This window comes from Rhinopithecus bieti, unplaced genomic scaffold, assembly GCF_001698545.2.
Source record: "Rhinopithecus bieti isolate Rb0 unplaced genomic scaffold, ASM169854v2 scaffold_12476, whole genome shotgun sequence".
Taxonomy (NCBI): domain Eukaryota; kingdom Metazoa; phylum Chordata; class Mammalia; order Primates; family Cercopithecidae; genus Rhinopithecus; species Rhinopithecus bieti.
In genome coordinates, this window is record NW_016807303.1 from 1,169,903 (window position 1) to 1,183,223 (window position 13,321).

Genomic DNA, 13,321 nt, shown 5'->3' on the forward strand with positions numbered 1-13,321 from the left:
AAAGAGCTTGGCTAGTACAGACAATGTGCTAGCCACACAAATGGATGTCAGTTTCAACCACAAAGATAGGTGCTGCCTCATCTCATAGATAACATCATTAACAACAACAACAAACAGGAGAGTGAGAAAGAAAAGCTGTTTAGAGTTGCTTAGTGGAATTAGGAAACTAATAGGCAAAATTGCCTCCCAAACAAACTGTGTATTATTTTGAGATTGTAACATAGTATAATGATTATTGCTTTGATGAATCCAGAAACTTAAGTGAATGGTAACAAGTAGTTTTGTTTCCATTCATTATTAACAAAATCAGTGGTAAATAGGTTAAATGAATTTACCTGAAAAGCGGATATAATTGTGTTAACCTTCACTAGAGTCTAAAATCTCACAACCACCTGCTCCATTGACTTGCAATTCTTCTGTATCCCTAAATATTTCTTGTAATGTGGAACCTATTTCTGTTACTTCAGTGGAGATAGAAATAAAACAATATGTATCCTCAACAAAACTTTTGCTAAAATTGAAGATACGTATCCAATCCTATTCATTCATAGCTCACTGGTCTTTGTATGACCAGCCTGTGGATGCGTGCTTACCTTTACCAGGAGTTGGCACCTAGAGTCACAAGCAGGTGACTTACCGGGGCCACTGATTGCTAGTCAACAGAATTTTCACGAGGGTCTCAGAGACATGTGACTTAAAGGACAGTAAACGGAAGCATCAAGAATGGGCCTTGGCTGCTTTTGTCAACCAAGAACAGGAATAAGGCAGTAAATCCTACTTTATATAGGTTATTCCTTTTGTTGTATTTTTTGAAAATAATCATTTGTCAAACACTTAGATGTGGCAGGCACTATTCTAATGTTTTTACTGAATTATTTAATCCTGTTAGATGTGTATGCTACAGATGAGGAGACATACAAGGAGAGGTTAAGTGACATGCCTAATATAGCACATGAAGAAATGGTAGGTTGGGAGTCAGGCTAGGCACTTTGGCTGCAGAGCCTGCACTCTTACTTGTCCTGTTGTATTGCCTCCCACAGGGAAGAGCCTCTCTGTTCTGCTGCCTCTTCAACCTTGAGCAAGCCTCTAAGGTTCCCAAGTCAGTTTTTTCAGTTTCATTTTTTTAGATTTTTGTTTTTCATTTTTTTGTAGAGACAGAATTTTGCCATGTTGCCCAGGCTAGTCTTGAACTGAGCTCAAGTGACCCACCTGCTTCAGCCTCCCAAAGTGCTGGAATTACAGGCGGGAGCCACCGTGCCTGGACAGTACTAACTGGGCCTGACCCTGCCTAGCTTTTGAGATCACATGAGATCAGGCGCATTCAGGGTAGTATGGCAGTAGACTCTCAATCTTAAATGATATCTTTTTTTTTTTTTTTGAGACAGGGCCTGGCTCTGTTGCCCTGGATGGAGTGCAGTGGTACTTTCTTGGCTCACTGTAACCGCTGCCTCCCGGGCTCAAACCATCCTCCCACCTTAGCCTCTCGAGTAGTTGGGACTACAGGCCTGCTCCACCACGCCTGGCTAATTTTGCATATTTTTTATAGAGATGGGGTTTTGCCATGTTGCTCAGACTGGTCTCAAACTCCTGAGCTCAAGCATGCCACCTGCCTCAGCCTCCTGAAGTGCTAGGATTATAGGTGTGAGCCACCGCACCTAGCCCAACATCACTTTTCTTAACCTTAGGTTATTTCAAGGGTCAGATGTGATCTTGTAAGTGAAAACATTTTAGAAACTTTATGATCTAAATATGAGATATTATGATTAAATGGTACAACCCTAAACTGATTTAGTTTTCTTGAAATAGATTCAGGCTCCTTGTGTAAATATGTTAGGCTATATTATTTGAAACAGTAGGAGAGTCCCTGTGCTGATGTCAGGTGTTTCTTTGACTGGCTGCACATGGAAATCATTTGATATAAATGGTTATGGTTATGGGCTTTGGGATGTTTAAAAGTTCTCTAGGTTGATCCTTTTGTAGTTCATAAGCCTGATGACTGGATTTTCATGCTCATGTGTGAGATGTTCCTCCCTCAGCCTTGTTAATGTATTGGCACGTTACTCATCTGATGTGAAAGAGATAGAGTTTTAAAAGTTCTCCAGGTAATTCTAATAGAGCACCAAGGTTGAGAACCACTGCTTTAGAAATAGGTGGTTAACTTTGTAAAATGCCAACTGTGTTTTGCATGTGCTTTAAAAAAATTTTTTTTATTATAAGCATGTACTTTTAAATTGTGTTTTTTTTTTGGAGGGTCTCTCTCTTTGTCTCTGTCTCTGTCTCTGTGTGTGTGTGTGAGTGTGTGTCTTACTCCTATTTTCTTTTCTAAGAGATTATACCAAATATTTGCTAGATTTTATTGATACTTTAAGGCATACTCAATGCATAAAAGCAGTATAATTGTGAAAAGTGTGAAAACTTCCTGTATAATTTCAAGTGTTTTACATCTCAGTTGTTTTCTAAAGAATGATTATGTAATATATTTTGATCATTTAATAACTCATATATGTATTGTTTTTCAGATTCCCAGAAAATCTAAGCTGGCAGTTCATAGAAACATCAGAGATGATGAAGGCTTCATTATCAGGCATTTTGCGGGGGCAGTGTGCTACGAAACAGTGAGTATAACTTTTACAAGGAGAAAACCATTTCATGTTGAAGCTGCACTGTACAGTATGATAGATTCTAGTCACATGTGGTTATTTATTTTTTCACATGTGGTTATTTAAATTAAGTAAAATTTCAGTTCCTCAGTACACTAGCCACACTTCAGGTGCCCAGCATCCACACTGACTAGTGGTGACTGCGTTGGACAGTGCAGATATAGAACATTTCTGTCATAACAGAAAGATCCTTTGGACAGAGCTATGTTAAGTGATGTTATCACAAGATGGACAGAAACATTCCTGTTTGATTTATTTTTCAGACCCAGTTTGTGGAGAAAAATAATGATGCTTTACATATGTCTCTTGAATCCTTAATATGTGAATCCAGAGATAAGTTTATACGGGAATTATTTGAATCATCCACAAATAACAACAAAGATACTAAACAAAAAGCAGGAAAACTTAGCTTCATCAGCGTGGGAAACAAGTTTAAGGTATTTGGGTTATTTATTTATTTTTTTACTACATTTAAAATGAAATTATTGTTTTATATTTTAAAGTGGATAATGTAGATCACTGTCAGAAATCTCACAGTGAAGTTCAAGAGCAGACCTTGCATTGTTGATATTTGTATGTAAAATATCATAATGTAGGCCTAGCAATTGAACATACAGAAATGCTTGTAATTTTCTGAATGTGTTCATTCTTGGTTCTTAACATATCTGATTGCTTCTCCTAATGTTCTTGCTTCTGCATACTGTCTGGTTGACCTTCAAACCTTCTCTTTCCCATGTGTTTTCTGTTTCCTTCCTTATTCAGCAGTTTTGTTTTAGCTGGAGTAGTCCAGCTCGGGATGGCTAGAAAGGACTAGTTGAGTTGAGAGAGGAAAGCAGCCACAGCCAGGGGCTTCAGGTAAATGATCGCCTTCATGGACTCCTATTTATAAAGTGGCTGCCATGTTAAAAAGAGCCCATCTCAAGTTAATGATTCAGTTTGTAATTCATTTTCAATGTGTTTCTCTCACAGTGGCATTTTGGGTGTGCATATTACACTAAAATTTGATTAAAGCTTTTAATAATTTCTGTTAAAGATAAGCACTTAGGTGTGGCAAACTCTTCTAATTGCTTATTTAACATGGAAGAATATTTCATTTGTTTTATTAATTTTGTATCAGGAATTTATTCTGTAAGATCTGACAAGGAATAGCACAGGATTTGTCTTAGAAACACTACTGATTGGTTCTAGTTGTTGAGTATTTAGTGTAGAAAAAATAATGTTAAAATTTGTGATGTTATGAGTTTAATGAATGACAAAGTAATATGTAGAACAAAAATATATATGAGAATTAATTTATTATATATTTCCACAAAGTATTATTGTTATATTTATAATAAAACTCTACATTTGCTTTTCATTATATGTACTTTAAATATTTAAAATAATGTAATTAGGAAAAAGATTTAAGTGTCAGAATGTTATGGTGCTGATAGTGTAAGCCTCCCCAGATTTGTTTTGGATTGAAATGGACTCTAAATAACTAAATTGATAAAATATTTATAAGAGCTGCTAGGTTTTTTTTTAAAGCTTAAACATGAATATAGGGAAAACCTCATAATACATTTTTAGGTAACGAATAAAAAGCTTGAATTTTGTTTAAGTATATATTCATTAATTATGAGTTCCTGATTCTCTCAGGAACAATCTGTTTTTTCTTATTTGAATATTCGATTTCTGATCGACATTTGATAGGCTGTTTAAAAATAGTATATTTGTCTATAAGAAATGGATGTCCACTCACTATTTTCCTACTCTAGTGTTATTGTAGTATTGCTGATAAGAACATACTTGAAATTTTAGACAATAGAAATGAATTCTTACAGTTTTTCTTTGTATTACATAATCTTTTATGTTGAGCCTTGAAACTTCTTATAATTGCTTGTATTTAATACACTTTTTTTACATTAAGCCTCTGGAAGTTATAGCTGAATACTAATAATAAAATATTTCACGTTTTCCTCTGAGATACCTTGAAATAAAATAGTAATAGATTCTTAATTTTAAATATAGTAGAATAGCTCATTAAATTAAAATCAAAGTATATAAGGCAATAAACACAAGACAGGCTATCGTTTACAGCAGTACTTCAGTTATCTAGCATCACTGGAAACTGGAAATTTTCTACTGTGAAGTGCCTTTTTCAGGTTATTGAAACATAAATGCTTTACTGTCAGTGTTTTAGAAAAAGTCATCCTTTTTTATGGAAACAAATTCTATTATACGAATATTGGTATGTTTTCTAATAAAAATAAAATACAAATAAAGCATGAGTTGCCTGAGGCTTTTTACTCTTAAGCCTTATGGTCCATGACTGTTCTTTGATAGTTGACTTTCTTCCCTCTCTTCTCAACTGCTAAAAGTTTATTTTGATGCTTCTATTCTGATTTTATCTCCTTTTTTTTTTTTTTTTTGGGAGAATACTGTGCTTTAGTCCAGACTTTGTGACAGTTGTTTTCTTTACAAATTAGTCACTTTAATACTTCTTAGGCATGGTGGTTCAGATTGATTAAGGTTGTCAAAACTCTGTCAACCAGATAAGTGAGATACAACTGTATTTCTGTAATTCAATGACAAATCCATTCCATTTTAATAACTTAAGCCTCTCAGTTTATGTGATGTATACTGTAATAGTATCACTCATAGGAGAATGAAATTTGGTGTCAGGCTGATGTTGGAATCATGTTTGCCATTATTAGCTCTGTAATCTCAGGCAAGTTATTTATTTCCTTGAATCTCAATGCTTTCACCTATAAAATGAGGTCCTTAATTAGGATTGTCATGTTCTATCCTTAATTAGATTAAACATAGTAACGCCTGTGAAAAGCTTTGAGGAGTACCTGACTTATAAATGATGTTCGGTAAACTATACTTATTATTAATTATAGCTATGATGAATATATTAGTTTAAAAAATAACATATTAGTTTGTCTTTTGTAAGTAGTATAATAAATATCTCAGTATAAAATCCAGATAGAAAATTTTGCATTATTAACTTATTTTGCAGAGTAGTAAGGCAAATAAATAATTTTAATACACTGCACCATACCACATTATAATCGATGTTATAAAAACAAGAAAGCGTAGTAACTTGTAATGTTCATTGTCAATTTTTTTTGAGAAAATTGTCCAAGCGTTTAAAAATAACTGAAATGTAAAATGTTTTAAAACATTAAAGAGGATATCTGTAGCTAGGCAGGACAATTTTGTTTACGCTAAGTGTTCCATAAAACAATCCTAATATATACTTTTAGTGTATATTTTAAACATGTCTTCATTCTTAATGTGTGTGACACAAACTGCAGTTTGCCACATTCAAATACTGTGCTATTGATCTCTTATTAAGTGCATCCTCAGTATTTTCATTTACTTCCTTCATTGCCTGTACATTTTTTCCTCATTCATCCCATCTGCAAATATGAGTGTATGTTTTAAATACTGCTAATTTTCAGTCTTTTAATTATACAGCTTCTGTGTAAGTTATTGTCCTTGCTTTACATTAGTCATTTTGCATGATGCTGTCTGTTAAAGAATTTGTGTACCAGGAGGTTGTTAAACTGAAATGTGTTGATTTTGGATGTTATTGCATGTTATTTTATCCCAGTACTGGAAAGCTAATATTAACTCATGACACTGTGTACTTTGGCTTTTGAAATAATAAACTGATTTCCTTTCTTTCACAGACACAGTTAAATTTGCTTCTGGATAAACTTCGAAGTACTGTGAGTACGGTTAAAAAAACAGGTTTTTTTTTATTGATCATCTAAAACTATTAATAGTAATTATGCAAGTAGGCATAGTAACCCTGTACTAACTAAAATACATTTAAAACTTTATTCCCTTATTTTAAAAAATTAGTTTTAAAATGGTTATAGTTTTGATTAGGTTTTCTGAGGAAATGTCAAATACATATGTGAAATCAGATTATTTTATAAATATATAGAATTCTTGGCTTTGGCTTTGAAAAATTCAGATATAATCTATACAGATTTTCAGGAAGGTGAAAATAAGTAGTAATTGTGAGAACCAACAGAAGAATTTTTATTTTAGAATTAAAGATTCCACGGACACCCCCCATACGAAATATCAATCTCATTTTCATTAACTCTTAACAATAACCGTTCTCTTCTCCAGCACAATGCGCAATGTTCGATAGTCGAAAAAAAAGGACAACATCAATTTTATACGCCAGAACCACTGCTGTGGAGCGCACAATATCACATCATTAGAGCCACACCCCTGTTTTTTTAACCTATAACTACCAATATCTAGTAATCTCACCCACACCATTTTCTTAATGAGAAAAACATCATAGAAAGAAAATTCTCCTTATGTAGAGCACTCTATATCATAACACAAACTGAAAAGCATAAAATACTCTAAAGTAAGACTTATTTTTTACAAACAAATCCACAGAACTTCGAAATTTTAGTAAATTTTTTGTATTATTCGAGACAAAGTCTCAATTCTCTACGCCAGAGCTAGAGAGTGCGCAGTGGATGAGTAATCACAACTACACATGCAACCTCCGCCTCTCGGGTTTCAGTGGTCCCTGCCACCTCAGCCTCCCAAAGTAGCTGGGACTATGGCCATATACCACCGGTCCTGGCCTCATTTTTGTATTTTTTTGTAGATGTGAACGGTTTCGCTATAGTTTAGCCAAGCTGGTCTATGAAACCACCTAGCGACTACAAAGTGAATACTGAACACATGAATATAGACATCCCAAAGGTGTGCGCATTCAAGGCATGAGACCATGGCAAACCTGGTTCGAACTTGCGTAATGCATTTTCTCAAAATAGATCGTTTTGAATAAGCCAGACATTTATTACTATAGTAATTATTGATCGCTTACTTACTGTCAAGATTTATTTTTAGGAAACCATTAAAAAAATCTTCTTTTTAAATAACCCCCCCCCTCTTTGGCATGCAAATATCTATCTACGTAACGGCCCATGTATACTTTAAAATCCAAGACTAGATAGAAGATAGTATTTTAATTTTTTATTTCTTACTAAGGGTAGCTCGCCTCATAAAAATTTTGAGATTACTATACTGTGATTTATAGAAAAAAAAGGTTTCATAAAAACATGTTCTAAAGTGTTTGTGAGGACTTGAGTGCCATGGCTTACATTATATAATACTCCAAGCACTTTGGGGAAGGCTGAGGCGGGTGGATCACTTGAAGGTCAAGGAGATTTGAGAACCAGCCTGGCCAAATATGGATGAAAAACATCGTCTCTGCTAAAAAATACAAAAATTAGACAGGGCATGTGGGGCACAGCAACTTGTAATCCTAGCTAACTTAGGAAAAGGACTGAGGCAGAAGAATACAAACTTAGAACCCAGGAGGACGACGGAGGTTGCAGTAAGAAACCAAGATACGTGTCAGATGCATCACCAACACGGATGAACAGAACAAGACTACGCATCTCAAAAATAAAAAATAAATAAATAAACTAAATGAACAAATAAAATAAATAAATGGTGTTTTGTAGGGGGCCATACATTGTTGAAATAATTCTTCTGTTTTGCAGGGTAACTACTTTGGGAAGAGAAACAGTCTATTTGGATGTCTAATTATTTCAGTAGCTCACCGTACCAATTCCTCCATTTGTCATACATCACCATCCACGTCTTCTTTTTCCTCACTCAGCATACATTCCGATACTGGACCCCTTCAATGCAACTGCCTTTAAGCTTTTTAAAAATATTGTTTTAACAAAATGTTACAAAATGTACAACAGTGCGGTCTTAGAGACCTCACTGTGGTATTTTCTTGAAATAGAATGATTGGAAAACTATTGTTTTTCATTTTCCTTTTTACACAATGGCTTAAATCTTAAGGGGCATAATTGGTATGTATACTCTTTTGTCATAGCGGGAAATTTTCTTATAGAAATATGTATACATAAATACCATTTAAATTAGAAAAGATCACAACTGTATTTCATCTGGAAAATGTATTGTTTATATGTTAAAAATGTGTTAAACCTTTACAGTGAAAGACTTTTCTTTTTACAGTTTTTGACATTCAAATCTAAAATGTAACTTTTCTTCATTAATTAATAATGCAAAGAGTCATTGTAAACTTTAAATCAGAAAAAGTATGCTTATAAAATTTTGAGTTATTTTTTTTTTTTATTTTTTTTTATTTTTTTGAGACGGAGTCTCGCTCTGTCACCCAGGCTGGAGTGCAGTGGCCGGATCTCAGCTCACTGCAAGCTCCGCCTCCCAGGTTCACGCCATTCTCCTGCCTCAGCCTCCCGGGTAGCTGGGATTACAGGTGCCGCCACCTCGCCCGGCTAGTTTTTTTTGTAGTTTTGGTAGAGACGGGGTTTCACCGTGTTAGCCAGGATGGTCTCGATCTCCTGACCTCGTGATCCGCCCGTCTCAGCCTCCCAAAGTGCTGGGATTACAGGCTTGAGCCACCGCGCCCGGCCAAAATTTTGAGTTATTATATATATATTTTTGAGATCCTCTGTCACCCAGGCTAAAGTGCAGTGGCGTGATGTCAGCTCACTGCAACTTCCACCTCCCGGGTTCAAGCATTTCTCCTACCTCAGCCTCCCAGGTAGCTGGGATTATGGGCGCCCACCACCATGCCTGGCAAAGTTTTGTATTTTTAGTAGAGACGGGGTTTCACCATGTTGGCCAGGCTGGTCTTGAATTCCTGACCTTAGGTGATCTGCTCATCTCAGCCTCCCAAAATGCTGGATTACAAGCATGAGCCATTGCATCCAGCTTTGAGTTCTTTAGTAATTACTTTTACAGGTTCATATGTTAATATTAATATGCTTTGAAAGTTGCAGGTATTCATAGAAACAGAAAAATAAGGATGCTGTATGTATTGTAACAAAAAGTACCTCTATTTTCCTAGGGAGCGAGCTTCATTCGTTGCATCAAACCTAACTTAAAGATGACAAGTCACCACTTTGAAGGTGCTCAAATTCTGTCTCAGCTTCAGTGTTCAGGTATTTTCATAATCTCTGTCACTGTGTGTTAGTAGTCGTAGCCCAAATACAATTTAATAGGTTGGATATTTTATGATTCACCATTATCTTGATTATTTTACAGTGCAATAAAATTTTCATCTATTTTCTTTAATTATAAGAAAAGTATAGAGCTACATGTGGGTGGCCTACACCTTTAGTCCCAGCTACTTGGGTGGCTGAGGCAAGAGGACTGTTTCAGCCTGAGTTCAAGGCCAGCCTGGGCAACATAGCAAGATCTATTTTAGAAAAGAAAAGAAAAGCATGGATGGCAAATTATTTGAGCAATATTGAGATATTGTATATTGTGAAATAAACAATTTCACATTAAACATTTATGAAAACTCTCTAACGACAAAACTGGATCTTCCTTAAGTAGGCAGCTTTCTCAATCCAGCAGTAGTTCATTTCTCATTCCACACATGATGGTCAGAAGGTAGGTTTTGTCCTTTTTTCCCATTCCACCACTTGTTAAAAAAAAAAAAAAAAAGAAAACACAATTCCCTCTGTCTCTGTGACACTTCATGCATTTGCTTAAACTATCACTTCCTACCCCTCACCCTGCCGTGTCTGACCTTGCTCAGGCACTAGGCTTGCCCTGTTTGCTTTATGTCATGCCCATCCTCCCTCCTCACCAACACTACCCCTAATTTTTCCCAAGGTATCAGCCTTCTCCTTTCTTCTTTACCTTTTAATCCAGCTCAGCTTCCTGATACTTACTTACACTTCTTCTCTTATTCCTTATTTTGCTGCTTTGAGAGGTAGATTTACTACGAAGCTAAGGTTACTTAAGCTTCAGGGTCCTTCATGTAAATAGACCCCTTCCAAAGCGCCCTGCATGTGATTTTCTGCTTCCCTAAAGGCCTCTCCCCAGCTGTATAAGCTTCAGCCCCCACCTCACAAATCTGGATCTACCCTTGACCTTTCTCACAAAACCATAGCTATTGATGAATCTAATTCTGTATTTTCTTCTTATCTGCATAGGGTTGATAGACAAGACAGGATGGCATCAGTTAAATTCATCATCACTGATCTTTAAAGGGCTCTCAAACCTGTCCTGTCAAGTTTTCCTGGTCAGCATGTTCTGTTTCTCATCAGAGATTGGTCAGACCCATCCTGCTTTCCTCAGATCTCTGCCCTTGTGCTAGCAGATGGACTTACCTCCTTAACTAAATATCCTAAAGCTTCTCTTGTCTGCTGCCCAGCACTTCTGCCTGCCACTTAACCGTCCCTTCTGTTAAGAAAGTAGGGGTTGCCTCTCTTCCTGGTTGAGGCTTATAGTTCCTTGAAAGCCATCGCTTCCTCCTTTTTCATGAATCTTCAGCATTGTTTATGTTTGTCATACTATTCCCTTTCAGATGGATCTTTCCCATTACCATTTAAACATGCTGAAATCTCTTCTCTGAGCCATGTTCCCTTACAGCTACCTCCTCCTCCTTACTGTTTTTCTTTTCTCTCCAAGAATAGGTTATTCTTGCTTTTTCAGCTTCATGCGTTCCACTTACTCTTTAACCCCAGGATAATTTAGCTCCCACGTTGATGAGGTCGCCAGTGATTGCCTTGTTCTGAAGCAAATGTCCCTTTTGCAGTCCTTATTTTAGTGGACTTCATAGCCACATTTGACTCTTTCTTTGTTCCTGACATGGCCTATGCCCATAGTTTTCTTTTGAATTCTCTGACGATTCCTGATTCCCCTGCAGGCTCATTTTCTTCTACCTGGATATTTGTTACCATCTTTTAGGATTTAAGTTAGACCTGTTTTTCTTCTCGTTCTATGTCAGTACTGTCCAGAAGACCTTTACATGATGATGGAAATATTCCATATCTGTCAATTTAGTAGCCATGAGACACATTTGACTCCTAAGTACTTGAAATGTGGCTAGGAATGAGTTAGTTACTAAATTTTAAATTTTGTTTAATTTTAATTTTTTTTTTTGGTTGGGAGGAGCAGGGTTTACTCTGTTACCCAAGCCGGAGTGCAGTGACACAATTATGGCTCACTGCAGCCTCAACCTCCTGGGCTCAAATGATCTTCCTGCTTCAGCCTCTCAAGTAGCTGGAACTAGAGGCATGTGCCACCATGTCCAGCTAATTAAAAAAATTTTTTTTTGTAGGGACAGGATCTCACTATGTTGCCCAGGCTGGTCTCAAGCTCCTGGGCTCAAATCCCAAAGCGATGGGATTATAGGTGTGAGCCTCCATGCCTGGCCTTAATTTTGTTTTTAAAAGATTTAAATTTAAGTAGTCATGTGGCTAGTGTCACTATAGAGCATGTGGCTAGTGACTGCCAAGTTGAACAGCAGAGATGTATGTTCCCTTAGGTAGGCTCCCCAGTCCTGCTGATGTAACCTCCTAAACAGTGAGTCCTGATAGTCTCTAATCCAAGCTGTCACCATCTCTTACCTGGATTTTTGCTGTAACTTCCTAAGTATTCTCCTATCTCTTCATTCTGTTTTTCACATACATCCAGAATTATCACTCCACAACTCATCTCTAATCATCATGTCCTTTTATTGCTTAAAATGCTCTGATGGCTTCAGATTAGTATTAGGGTGAAGAGGTCCCATAGAGCCTGGCCCTTGTGTCCCTAGCTTCATTTCTTTCCACTCTCTCTCTCTCCCCTCTGTCCTCAAATCACCCTGACTTTCATTTTAGTTCCCTAAATGCTGCATATTTCCTCCCAGCACAAGGCCTGTGCACATGCTGCCTCCTTTGTTTGGGATGTTCTTGCCATGCCGTTTCCTTTATCTTTCACATCTCAGCTGTGTCATCACTTCCTATGAGAGCTTTTCGTGATATTCCTGACTTGGAGGGGAACCTGAGTTTGGGGTGCTGAGCTCAGGTGCCTTTATTTCACAGTTGTAGTTACAAATTTTGTACATATTTGTATAATTATTTATTTTTCCCCTCCTTTAATTCATAAGCCCCTCCTTTAATCCATTAATTTTTCCCCTCCTTTAATCCGTAAGGGCAGGAACTGCATCTGTTTTGGCTTACACATACATTTCTACTTCCCTGGCATATACTAGACTCAGTATATATTTGTTGAATGGAATGAACAGTGTAGAAAATATGAAGATTTATTTGTGACTAATTCTAACGAATACTGGAAAATTAAGTAATTCATGTCTGTTGTGTTCTTCCATAAAGTAGAGATGTGTTTTTGTAATACTTTCTTCAAGTCGATTTTTTTTCCCATTTGGATTCCTCTTTATTTCCTAAGTGAACACCTAGTGTCCTGGCAAGTTGCACCTGTTTAGGTTTAGCTGTATATGCTATTAGATTAGCGGAGAGAGTGTGGGCTACTGATGAATCCTTTAGCTAGGATTCCTCTTTCAATAAGCAGTATATTTCAACATCTTAAGATATGTTGGCACTTTAACAGATAGTATCAATTCATTATACTTTAATTTTTTAAGTACCAATAATAGATATTGTAATAGTAATAATGATATAGAATTTGTTCCACTCATGTAGCTAGGTGATGAGAAAATGCAAAATTATCAATAAGTTGTAGAAATAAAATATTTATTAAGCTTTCTAAAATAAAGATATTTAAGATTTGGATTGTATTTTAACTTTCTATTTTCATTTTTTTTTTTCGTTTTAAAGAGAGTTAATAAATTTAAGGCACCTTTTACTAAAATTACTATTACTTTTTTTTTTTTTTTT

General features: G+C 36.1%; 1 protein-coding gene across 1 annotated transcript in view; it reads left to right on the forward strand.

Annotated features, from left to right (window-relative positions):
- The window catches only part of MYO6 (myosin VI), a 171,138-nt gene that overhangs the window by 121,916 nt on the left and 35,901 nt on the right, over positions 1–13,321 (forward strand). Inside the window, 4 exon segments of the mRNA XM_017881129.1 lie at positions 2,520–2,615; positions 2,924–3,097; positions 6,341–6,379; positions 9,538–9,631. Of these exon segments, the coding sequence (XP_017736618.1) occupies positions 2,520–2,615; positions 2,924–3,097; positions 6,341–6,379; positions 9,538–9,631 (403 nt within the window).